At 43.8% G+C, this 12,872-nt stretch overlaps 1 protein-coding gene across 6 annotated transcripts in view; it reads right to left on the reverse strand.

Moving 5' to 3' along the window:
- The window catches only part of TTLL9 (tubulin tyrosine ligase like 9), a 65,591-nt gene that overhangs the window by 10,569 nt on the left and 42,150 nt on the right, over nt 1–12,872 (reverse strand). For all 6 annotated transcript variants that reach the window (XM_060031074.2, XM_060031073.2, XM_060031077.2 and 3 more), the window contains 3 exons: nt 11,598–11,688; nt 9,993–10,033; nt 9,032–9,119 (listed from right to left, as the gene is read on the reverse strand). In XM_060031074.2, coding sequence (XP_059887057.1) covers nt 9,032–9,119; nt 9,993–10,033; nt 11,598–11,688 — 220 coding nt within the window. The remainder of the gene's footprint in view (nt 1–9,031; nt 9,120–9,992; nt 10,034–11,597; nt 11,689–12,872) is intronic.

A 12,872-nucleotide genomic window follows, 5' to 3' on the forward strand; every position in this document is an offset into this window, starting at 1 on the left:
CTACTTCAACATAATAAAAGCCATATATGACAAACCCACAGCCAACATCATTCTCAATGGTGAAAAACTGAAAGCATTTCCTCTAAGATCAGGAAAAAGACTCTCACCACTATTATTCAACATCATTTTGGAAGTTTTAGCCACAGCAATCAGAGAAGAAAAAGAAATAAAAGGAATCCAAATTGGAAAAGAAGAAGTAAAACTGTCACTGTTTGCAGATGACATGATACTATACATAGAAAATCCTAAAGATGCCACCAGAAAACTACTAGAGCTAATCAATGAATTCGGTAAAGTAGCAGGATACAAAATTAATGCATAGAAATCTCTTGCATTCCTATACACTAAAAATGAAAACTCAGAAAGAGAAATTAAGGAAATACTCCCATTTACCATTGCAACAAAAAGAATAAAATACCTAAGAATAAACCTACCTAAGGAGGCAAAAGACCTGAATGCAGAAAACTATAAGATACTGATGAAAGGAATGAAAGATGATACAAACAGATAGAGAGATATACCATGTTCTTGGATTGGAAGAATCAACATTGTGAAAATGACTATACTACCCAAAGCAATCCCTATCAAATTACCAATGGCATTTTTCACGGAACTAGAACAAGAAATTTTACAATTTGTATGGAAACACAAAAGACCATGAATAGCCAAAACAATCTTGAGAACGAAAAACGGAGCTGGAGGAATCAGGCTCCCTGACTTCAGACTATACTACAAAGCTACAGTAATCAAGACAATATGGTACTGGCGCAAAAACAGAAATATAGATCAATGGAACAGGATAGAAAGCCCAGAGATAAACCCATGCACCTATGGTCACCTTATCTTTGACAAGGAGGCAAGAATATACAATGGAGAAAAGACAGCCTCTTCAGTAAGTGGTGCTGGGAAAACTGGACAGTTACATGTAAAAGAATGAAATTAGAACACTTCCTAACACCATACAAAAAAATAAATTGAAAATGGATTAAACTTACCTAAATGTAAGACCAGACACTACAAAACTCTTAGAGGAAAACATAGGCAGAACACTCTATGACATAAATCACAGCAAGATCCTTTTTGACCCACCTCCTAGAGTAATGGAAATAAAAACAAAAATAGGGCTTCCCTGGTGGCGCAGTGGTTGAGAGTCCGCCTGCCGATGCAGGGGACACGGGTTCGTGTCCTGGTCCGGGAAGATCCCACATGCCGCGGAGCGGCTAGGCCCGTGAGCCATGGCTGCTGAGCCTGCACGTCTGGAGCCTGTGCTCCGCAAAGGGAGAGGTCACAACAGTGAGAGGCCCGTGTACCGCAAAAACAAAACAAAAACAAAAATAAACAAATGGGACCTAATGACACTTAAAAGCTTTTGCACAGCAAAGGAAACCATAAACAAGACAGAAAGACAACCCTCAGAATGGGAGAAAATATTTGCAACCGAAGCAACTGACAAAGGATTAATCTCCAAAATATACAAGCAGCTCATGCAGCTCAATATCAAAAAAACAAACAACCCAATCCAAAAATGGGCAGAAGACCTAAATAGACATTTCGCCAAAGAAGACATACAGATGGCCAACAAACACATGAAAAGACTCAACATCACTAATCATTAGAGAAATGCAAATCAAAACCACGATGAGGTATCACCTCACACCTGTCAGAATGGCCATCATCAAAAAATCTACAAACAATAAATGCTGGAGAGGGTGTAGGGAACCCTCCTGCACTGTTGATGGGAATGTAAACCGATACAGCCACTATGAAGAACAGTATGGAGGTTCCTTAAAAAACTAGAAACAGAACTACCATATGACCCAGCAATCCTACTACTGGGCATATACCCTGAGAAAAACCATAAGTCAAAAAGATACATGTACCACAATATTCATTGCAGCACTATTTATACAATAGCTGGGACATGGAAGCAACCTAAGTGTCCATCGACAGATGAATGGTTAAAGAAGATGTGGCACATATATACAAGGGAATATTACTCAGCCATAAAAAGGAACGAAATTGAGTTATTTGTAATGAGGTGGATGGACCTAGATTCTGTCATAGAGTGAAGTAAGTCAGAAAGAGAAAAACGAATACCGTATGCTAATGCACATATATGGAATCTAAAAAATACGGTACTGATGAACCTAGTGGCAGTGCAGGAATAAAGATGCAGATGTAGAGAATGGACTTGAGGACACGGGGGGAGAAGGGGAAGCTGGGATGAAGTGAGCCAGTAACATTGACAAATATACACTACTAAATGCAAAATGGATGGCTAGTGGGAAGCTGCTGCATAGCACAGGGAGATCAGCTCGGTGCTTTGTGACAACCTAGAGGTGTGGGGTAGGGTGGGTGGGAGGGAGGCTCAAGAGGGAGGGGATATGGGGATATAAGTATACATATAGCTGATTCACTTTGTTGTACAGCAGAAACTAACACAGCATTGTAAAGCAATTATACTCCAATAAAGATGTAAAAAAAATTATATTGAGATAAAAAAAAAAGCACAGGTGGCAATAAAAAAGTAGATAAATTGGACTTCATCAAAATTAGAAACTTTTGTGTTTCAAAGGACTTTATGAAGAAAATGAAAAGGCAGTGCGCAGAGGATTTTTAGGGCAGTGAAATCACTCTGTACAATACAATATGATGGATACATATCATTAGACGTTCGTCCAAACCCATAGAATGTACAACCTTAATGTAAACTATGGACTTTGGGTGATTATGATGTGTCAACATAGGTTCATCAATTGTAGCAAATGTACCACTCTGGTGAGTGGTGTTGATATTGGGGGAGGCTATGCACACATGGGGGAAGGGGGTATATGGGAAATCTCTGTACCCTCCTCCTCTCAATTTTGCTATGAACCTAAAACTGCTCTAAAAAATAGTCCTTAAAAAAAAAAGGACAACCAGGGACTTCCCTGGCAGTCCAGTGGTTAAGAATCTGCCTTCCAATGCAGGTGATGCAGGTTCGATTCCTGGTTGGGCAACTAAGCCTGCACGCCACAACTAGAGAGAAGCCTGCGCACTGCAACGAAGAGCCCGCGCTGCAACAAAAAGATTCTGTGTGCCTGCAACCAAGACCCGACCCAAAAATAAATAAATAAATAAACATTTAAAAAAGAGAAAACAAACAATGGAACAATATATATTAAAAAATATAAAGGACAACCCACAGAATGGAAGAAAATATTTGTAAATCGTGTATCTGATAAGGGAGCAGTATTAAAAATACATTTAGAAACTTACAGCTCAACAATAAAAAAGACTACCTAATGAGAAAATGGGCAAAGACTTTGAGTAGAAATTTCTCCAAATATTTACAAATGGCCAGGAAGCACACAAAAAGATGCTTAACATCATTAGTCATCAAGAAAATGCAAATCAAAACCACTTCACATCCACTAGTGTGGCTATAATAAAAAAGGACAGATAATAACAAATGTTGGCAAGGATGTGGAGCAACTGGAACTCTCCTACCATGCTGGTGGGAATGTAAAATGGTGCAGTGCTTTGGAAAATAGTTTAGTGGTTCTTCAAAAGGTTAAACATAAAATTACCATGTGACCAGCAACACCACTCCTAGTATATACCCAAGAGAAATAAAAACATATGTCCACACAAAAACTTGTACACAAATGTCCATAGCAGCATTATTAATAATAGCTCAAAAGTAGAAACAACCCAAATGTCCATCAACTAATGAATGGGTAAATAAAATGTGCTATATCTATACAATGGAACATTGCTTAGCAATAAAAAAGGAATGAAGTACTGATACAGGTTATGACATGGGTGAACTTTGAAAACATTATGCTTAATAAAAGGAGATACAAAAGACCACATATTATATGAATCCATTTATATGAAATGTCCAGAATAAGCAACATATAGAGTAAAAAGTGGTTGCATAGGGCTGGGAAGTGGGGTTGGAAGGAAATGGGAAATGACAGCTGATGAATATGGAGTTTCTTTTGGGGGATCGTGAAAATGTTCTAAAACTGAATGTGGTGATGGTTGTGTGAAGATGATAAGAACCCAATGAGTTGGGCTTCCCTGGTGGCACAGTGGTTAAGAATCCGCCTGCCAATGCAGGGGACACGGGTTTGAGCCCTGGTCCAGAGGATCCCACATTCCGCAGGGCAAGCCCATGTGCCACAACTACTAAGCCTATGTTCTAGAGCCCAGGAACCACACTACTGAGCCCATGTGCCACAACTACTGAAGCCCACGCACATAGAGCCCATGCTCTGAAACAAGAGAAGCCACCAAAATGAGAAGTCTGCACACCGCAACGACCCCACTCGCCACAACTAGAGAAAGCCCGTGTGCAGCAATGAAGACCCGACACAACCATAAATAAATAAATAAATTTATTTATTTTTTTTAAAAAAGAACCATTGAGTTGTATGATTTAACTGAGTGAACTGTGTAGTATGTGAATATATCACAATACAACTGTTATTTAAAAAATGGAAAAAGAGGATGTTCAGGCAAAGTGAGTTACTGGCTTTAAGAGGGGAAATTGCTCCCTCGTGTTGGAGGAAACACTCACATTTCTCCGCACACTGCTCCTGCCTGCGGGGAGGAGAAGTCAGGGACTTCCCTAGTTTCCAGGGAGAAGCAGAGGCTAAAAGAGGAGAGTGGGTGACTGGTCAGCTGACCTCAGAGCCTCCCCTCTCCACAGATGGACCTGAAACCAGGTTCCAATGGACCAACAAGCTAAGTGGCAAAAAGTAAGCAAACAAACGGTCCAATTCATAGAGAAGTGGAACTGATTAGCTGTGAGATCTTCAGGGGGAAAAGGATTTTCTTATCTTAGAAATGACAATAGAAATCACAGAGGAAATCAGTGGATATAGTCAACTATGTGAAAAGGAAATTAATCAGATGTCAAGGCAAAACTGAAAGACAAACATGACTAGAGAAAAGATTTGTAACAAATATGACAGGCTAATGTTTTGTCACGTGAAAATCACGCATAAATTGTTAACAGTAAAATTGTATGACCCTAATAGATAAATAGATAAAGGATATGAAAACATAAAAGAAAAAATATAACTGGTAAAAGACCATCTGGGAAAGTGCCCAAAGTTTCTAGTAATAAAAGATACACAATTTTAAAGGGATGTAAATGGGGGAAAAATGCAAATTGGAAGAGATGCAAATTCTAAGGCAAAAAATCTGCTTCCCCATCAAGTCAGTTACATTTTTTTTTAACCTTTTTATTGGGAAAAAATTTTAAACCCACAGAATACTTGCAAGAATAGTACAATGAATTCCCATATATGCTTCACCTATATATGCCAATTGTTTTGGAAATGTGTTTTTTTTTTAATAAATTTATTTATTTTTGGCTGTGTGACGTCTTCGTTGCTGCGCACGGGCTTTCTCTAGTTGTAGCGAATGGGGGCTACTCTTCATTGCAGTGCGCGGGCTTATTGTGGTGGCTTCTCTTGTTGTGGAGCACAGGCTCTAGGCAAGCAGGCTTAAGTAGTTGCAGTGCACGGGCTTAGTTGCTCTGCAGCATGTGGGATCTTTCAGGACCAGGGCTTGAACCCGTGTCACCTGCACTGGCAGGCAGATTCTTAACCACTGCGCCCCAGGGAAGCCCTGGAAATGTGTTTTTTAATTGATCGTCCCCAGTACTGGGGAGCTGGAATGAAATGTCAGTGGGAGGGTAAAAATATGAGGAAATCTTCTGGGAAACAATCTGGCCGATGCCCTTGACCCAGTATTTATACCCCTGTGGCATCATACAAAGGAAAAAATTTTAATATAGTAAAAGATTTATGAAAAAAATATGTTTCTTTGCAGCATTGTTTGTCATAACAGGAAGAAATTGACTACTTCCCAAATGCCTGCAGCAAGTAGGATTAGTAAACCAGTAAAACCGGTAAAACCAGTATTCAGTGGAATACTTTGTAACTAATAAAAAATGTCTATAAGGAAAATACTTAAATAATGTTCAGTGAAAAAAAGGTTATACTTATACAGTGTGATCACTCATATATAAAAGGCCAAACAACAACAAAAAACCTGGGAGGAAAGACATCAAAAAGGTAAGTAGTTATTTCTAGAAAGTGTGACTAGAAAAGGTTTCTTTTCCTCCCTCCCCCCTTTTTGTACATTTCTGTATTTTCTGATTTGTCTTTAAAGAGCTATACTTTTATTATGAAGGCTATATCCTTTAAATGTTTTATTCTCTTTACTATTAAAGTAATTCATAGCAGTTATAAAGAACAGTTCATAATATAGAGAAATGTGTAAAGTTGACAGTAAACGTTTCCTGACCTGATTCTAATCCTCTGAATTTTTCAAAGTTAATAGATTCATGAGTATCCTTTCATACTTTCTTCTAAACAGAAACGTACTTCCCTAAAAGCAAAAATGGGATTGTAAACGCATCCCAGTTCTACACCGCACATGTTTCCACCTCATGGTCTGTGATAGACACGTTGGGTTTTTGTTTGTTTGTTTTTCTTGGCAGAGCTTTGCAGCTTGTGGGATCTTAGTGTTCCCAAACAGGGATGGAACCCGGGCCCTCAGCAGTGAAAGCGCAGAATCCTAACCACTGGACGGCTAGGGAATTCCTGTAGGTATTTTTCCATGACATTTCAATCACCTCATTGTATTCAACAGCTACACAGGATCCTGGAAATGCTTTATCATTCATTTCACCGTCCCTCTAGGGTGGGTTAAGCTGTTTCTGCTTGTTTACTACTACAGTGTTGAGGTGAATATTTTTATATTTTGGGTGTGTGTATATGCATATATGTATTTGAATAATTGTGTGTAAACTATATATGTTATATATATTTATTTAAAGTCAGGTTAATAATATTATATATTATTATTTTGTGATCCCAAGTTGCTTTATTATTTTAAAAGTTGCTGTGTTTCTAAAGCAAATATGGCAAAATATTAATATCTGCTAAATCTGGATGGTAGATGCATAGATTTCTGTTACAGCCTTTCCTGCAGTTTTCATAGAATTTAAATATTTCAGTATTTAAAAATTAAGAACAATTAAAAGAAGGGATGGAAAATTACGTGTATTCACTCACTGTGAAAACAGCAAAGGCTCATTAAACAGAAACTAGCCCTGGGAGAGGCCTCAGTTTAATAAGGCCCCATGATGTCTGGAGATAAGCAAACACTTTTAAATGGGGGTCGGGAGACCACTAACGCGTACTGAGTAGTCATTCTGGGTTAGGCATTGTCTAAGTGCTTTACATGTATCATTTAACTTTAATAAGAAATGAGGTGGCAAAAAATGAAAGTAAAATAAATTTGATGAGTTGCATATGGTAAAGGCTTGTTAGAATCACAAAATAAAACAAACATACTGGAAAGGCTGAAGTTGGCTAAATAGAAAGAAACAAATTGTAGAAAATTCTCAGGAAGGCCTAAGCCCTTCTATCATGTAGGGAATGTATTATCTTGGACAGACACTTAATTGAATAATGAAATTAAGGCACAGTGATGTGAATTGACTAAAAGCATCAGCTGGATTGCCCAGGCCAGAAGCTTGGCAACATCACTTGTCATTTCCACCTCTCCCATATGCAGGTGATCTAGTCGTGCTGATTTATCTCCTAAATATTTCTGATCATACCCCTTTTCCTCTGATGCTCATGTCTGAAAATCTTAAAAACAATCTTTGATGTTTATATTTGAACCAGATAATACATTCACATAGTTCAAAAGTCAAAATGTATAAAAATGTATATAAGGAGTATCTCCTTCCCACCCCAGTCTCCACCTGCCCATTTCTCCTCCCAAAGGCAAATTCTGCTTCCTGTTTCTTCTACATCCTTCCAGAGATATCTAGGCACAGATAAAAACATATATAGAGATACACTTTTTTGTGTGTGTGTGTGGTACGTGGGCCTCTCACTGTTGTGGCCTCTCCCGTTGCGGAGCACAGGCTCCGGACGCGCAGGCTCAGTGGCCATGGCTCACGGGCCCAGCCGTTCCGCGGCATGTGGGATCTTCCCGGACCGGGGCACGAACCCGTGTCCCCTGCATTGGCAGGCGGACTCTCAACAACTGCGCCACCAGGGAAGCCCACCCATTCCTTTTTTTTTTTTTTTTTTTTTTGTGGGACTTGGGCCTCTCACCGTTGTGGCCTCTCCCGTTGTGGAGCACAGGCTCCGGACGTGCAGGCTCAGCGGCCATGGCTCACAGGCCCAGCCGCTCCGTGGCATGTGGGATCCTCCCGGACCGGGGCACGAACCCGCGTCCCCTGCATCGGCAGGCGGACTCCCAACCACTGCACCACCAGGGAAGCCCCCCCCATTCCTTTTTAACAGCTGTATAGTACTCCACTGTATAAATGAGTAATTCATTTAGGTATTTTCTTTTTTAAAAAATCTCACAACAAGGCTGTGCAGTGAATAACATTTAACCCCCTCTTTTACTATATTGCTAGAGTACCTGCAGGATAAACTCCAGAAGGGAATTGCTCGGTCAGAGGGTCTGTGCAGTTGTCTTTTGATAATTTGCCAGATTGCCTCCTAAGCGGTTGTACCAGTTCACATTCCACCAGCAATGTATGTACTCCCCTAGCCTCGCCAATATAGCGTGTTATCAAAATTTTCATATCTGTCAATTTGATGGGTGAAAAGGACATTGTATTCAAGTGAATGAGTGAGCTGATGACTAGGCATGTAAAAGGATGCAAACATTCTCCAAAGGGACTCAAACACTCCTATCCTATGAGCATGAATCAATGTGAAATGATCACCAAGCAGAGAAGCCTGGGGTGAGTTGCTCTGAGCAGAGCAAGGCTGCTCTCCTCAGATCACTGGAGGATCCCCCATCTCCACAAGATTGTAAGCTCCGGAAGGGAAGTGACCAGGGCTATCTTGTTCACTGCTGTATCTCCTGTGCCCAGACCAGAGCCTGGCACTCAGCCAACATCTGTGGAGTGAATGAGTTATCTCAGGACCAGCCAGGGGACAGGCAGAGCAGGGTATGTGGAGAACACTTAGGGGTGGGGGGTGGGATGCCAGGATACACTGGTCATCAATGCTGTTCAGTGTGAAGCGGGTGTTGGAGAATCGGGCGAAGCCGTCCCGGTACAGCCAGGCTCGCAGCGGCATGTACTGTGGGGGAGGTGGAAATGGAGAGAGAGAAAAGGGAAGGGGAATCAATACCAGCACTTTCACAACTCCTAGCTTTTGCACCTGCTGTTTCCTCCGCCTGGCATGCCCTGCCTTCTCTCCCACATCATCCTTCAAGAATCTGCTCAAACATCAGCCTCCTTTGATTCGATCCCCCTCCTTCCCTGGAGGTAGAAGTAAGGGTAGGGAGATGCAGAAGGGAACAAAATTAATGGGTGTCTTCTCTGCTCCGCCACCACATGTGACACCCACCAGCTCACGGTGTGTCCATATTCCCCACCAGACTGTAAGCTCCAGGAGGACAGGGGCCGAGCCTGTCTTGGACACCCTTATATCCTGTTCCCAGCAGAGAATATTGCACCAGGAAGGTTTAAGTGTTCGTCGAATGCATGGGCGGAGGGAGTATAGCACCTCCTTTGTTAAGAGAGTAGGATGCCTGGATCCAAGTCCCAGCCCTGCCACTCACCGTCTGTGTGACCTCAAGCCAGTCACTCAGTCCCTTTGATCTGTTTCCTTATCTGTAAAATGAGGCCAATAAAAGATCCTACCTCCCTGGTTATTAGGAGGACTGAATGAGATAAAACCTGCTAAATACTGGGCCTGGTTTTCAATACATGCTAGCTGTGGTTACCATGGATGACTGAATGAATAAAGAAGGAAGGCAGAGTGACAACCCAGTTGCTGGGGTCTCTGAGACGGCAAAGCTTGGATCTGTTTACCCACCCCCTGGGCTCTCCCAGGCAGGTTAAACCAGACAGCTCACACGGGTGCCCCCAGAATGGCTTCTGCCCCTGTCCCCCAGTCCAACTGTCCCTTCCCCGCCACTGGAGGAAGGCACCTGTACTGGTCACTCACCGACATCACCAGCACGTAGACACGCAGGTCAAACTTGCGGCCTGTCAGGCAAGGAAAGAATTAATCAGTGTAATGAATATTGAACGTGTACCATGCTAGGTTTGGGGGATACAACAGTTGACAGGCAGATGTGAATCCCAGTGTGCCACAGGAGGTACCGGGTGCCTGCCTAGCCCAGAGGGGGCGGGGCCTTCGCGCAGGAGGAGCTGCCTGAGTAGAGGCCCAGAGGCGACAAAGAGCTTGGTCCAAGGGCAGAGTGGAAGGAGATGTGAGTGAGGTCAGCAGAGGCCAGGTCATGTGCAGTTTTTGGATTTTGTTCCACCAACCATGGGAAGCTACTGAAGGGTGTCCGATCCGTCTGGCAACTGTGTTTGGAGTAGAGCGAAGGGGGCCAGAGCAGTGGGCATCAATGCGGAGGCTGGCGTGTTGCCCTGGAGGGAGAGGACAGTGTCCGGAACTGGGATGGAGGTGGCCAGCAGGTGGTTCAAAAGCTGCATGGGAACTTGATGGAGAACCGGATGTGGGAGGGAAGAGAGGGACGCTCCCAGAACGGTCTCCACCTTCTGGCTCAGGGGTGCGAGGGCTGTGTCCCCAGGGGGAGGCTGGTGGGTGAGCCAGATGGTGGGGGGAGGACAAGGGGTAGATGTTAGTCCTGTTGGATTCGAGTTGCTGAGAGATGCCTGCGAGGGGATGATACAGGCTGCAGGACATCAGGGTCTGGGGTGCGGGGCAAGGTCTCGGCTGCAGACAGAAAGCTGGGAGTTACTGGATCTGGGTGGTGGTTAAAACCACGAGAGAGGATGGGGTCACTGGGAAAGGGAGGGGTGGAGAAGACACCACGGACTGCCCCGGCGGAAGGACATTTCCTGAGGAAGTGAGAGGAGGTAAGTGATGTTGTCCCCTTCGGAGCACTGGCTCCTCTCAGACCAGACCCTCCCAAGACGCCCCTCCTCACATACTGCCTGACGTGTCTGTACTTCACGGCCCCTGTGTGGGAAAAGCAGAGGTGGAGACGGCCTGGGGAAATCCGAGAAGGTTTCATGCGCCATAGCCTGGTTCCGCCTCAGGCCCTTGGCCCTTACATCTCCCCGGGCCTCCAAATCTACCCACGGGTGACTCCTAGCTGTCATTCAGGGTTCAGCTCCCGTCACCTCTGCAGAGAGGCCCTCCCTCACTCTGCACTTGATTTACTTCCTAACACTCACCGCTGTGTGGAACTATCTTACTTCTTTGTTTCTGGTTTATTGCTGTCTGCTCATTGGAGTGTAAGCTCCAAGAGAACAGGGTGGGCAGCCAGCACCCTGGACGATGGTTGGCACTGACTAGGCACTTCGTAAATATTTGTTGGATAAACGCATGAAGGAGCTGGTTCTTGAAGAATGAAGAGGATTTTAGCGAACCAGGAAGGGAGAGGGAAGGGCATGCCAGGCAGGGGGAACCTTAGGGGCAACGGCTGGGAGGTGGGAGCATGCAGGGTGGGATTCTGTCTTTGCATCCCATCATGCCTGGTGTCAGGCTGAGCCCACGTTGGGCTGCTAATGAAGGCTTGTTGACTGACTGACCGACCATCCCATGGAAGGGCAGGAGCAGAGACAGCCATCTTACCTCCTATCAGGTAGGGATTTTCGATGTAATGCTGAGCTACATAGTTCTCCACGGGAATATCATCTTTCTGGTCATCAGAACTTCTTGTGGCCTAGTTGTAATAATAATTGTTATTAACATTTTTTTCGCATTTCCTGTATATGAGGCATTGTGATAGGCACTCTACTTGGGGGTATATGATCTGATCCTTAAATCAACCCTGTCGGGAAAGTACTAATGTTATTCCCGTTTTACAGATGAGAAACTGAAGCACAGAGAAGGGGAGTGACTTGCCCATGGTAACACAGCCAACTGGTGGTACAGCTGGGAAGTGGACCCACACAGGCTGGGCCCAGAGCTGGATATTTAGCCTCTAGATCTGTGCTTCCCAGTAGGGCAGCTACTGGCCACATGTGGCTATGTACATTTATATTTTAATTGATTAAAAGGAAATGATGTTACATGCTACAATATGGAGGAAACTTAAAGGCTTCATGCTAAGTGAAACAAGCCAGACATAAAAGGACAAATATTGTATGATTCCACTTATACGAGGTACCTAGAGGAGTGGAATTCATAGAGACAGAAAGTAGAAGGGTGGTTGCCAGGGGCTGGGGGCAGGGGGCAGGAGGGAATTAGTGTTTAATGGCTACAAGTTTCAGCTGGAGAAGATGAAAAAGTTCTAGAAATGGATGGTGGTGACTGTTGCACAAAACTATGAATGTACTTAATGCCATTGAATTGTACACAAATAGAGTTAAACTGGTAAGTTTTATGTAGTATATTTTACCGCAATAAAAGAGGAAATAAATTAAAAATCCAGTCCTTCAGTCGCACTAGCCTCATTTCCAGTGTTCAGTATATCAACATGGCGCTAGTGGTCAGGGCATTGGAGAGCACAGGTGTGCACCATTCCCACCACTGTAGAAAGTTCCGTTGGTCAGTGCTGCCTGGAGTACCACCCAGGCCTCCGAGGACATTCCTCTCCCTTCTCTACTTGCTAATTCTTTGCAGGCCAGCCCAGCTCAGGAGGATAGCACGCTCCTTTTCACCTCACCATCTGCAAAGCCCTTTCCCACCCACTGTCCCCTTCACAGTAACCTTGTGAGAAAACCGAGGCCCAAAGGCAAATGTCACACACCTGGTAAGGTCACACAACAGCCAGTGGCAGTGAGCGCTGGAACTCAGGGCTTCTGGGCCCAAGGGCCAGAATTTTCTACACCTACCACCACCCCCACCCCCAAGCTGCTTCAATATCGAGGCAGCCAGGTCTTCTCTTTCTGGGACCCAGGGCTA

This window comes from Delphinus delphis, chromosome 15, assembly GCF_949987515.2.
Source record: "Delphinus delphis chromosome 15, mDelDel1.2, whole genome shotgun sequence".
In the NCBI taxonomy this organism is placed as follows: Eukaryota; Metazoa; Chordata; class Mammalia; order Artiodactyla; family Delphinidae; genus Delphinus; species Delphinus delphis.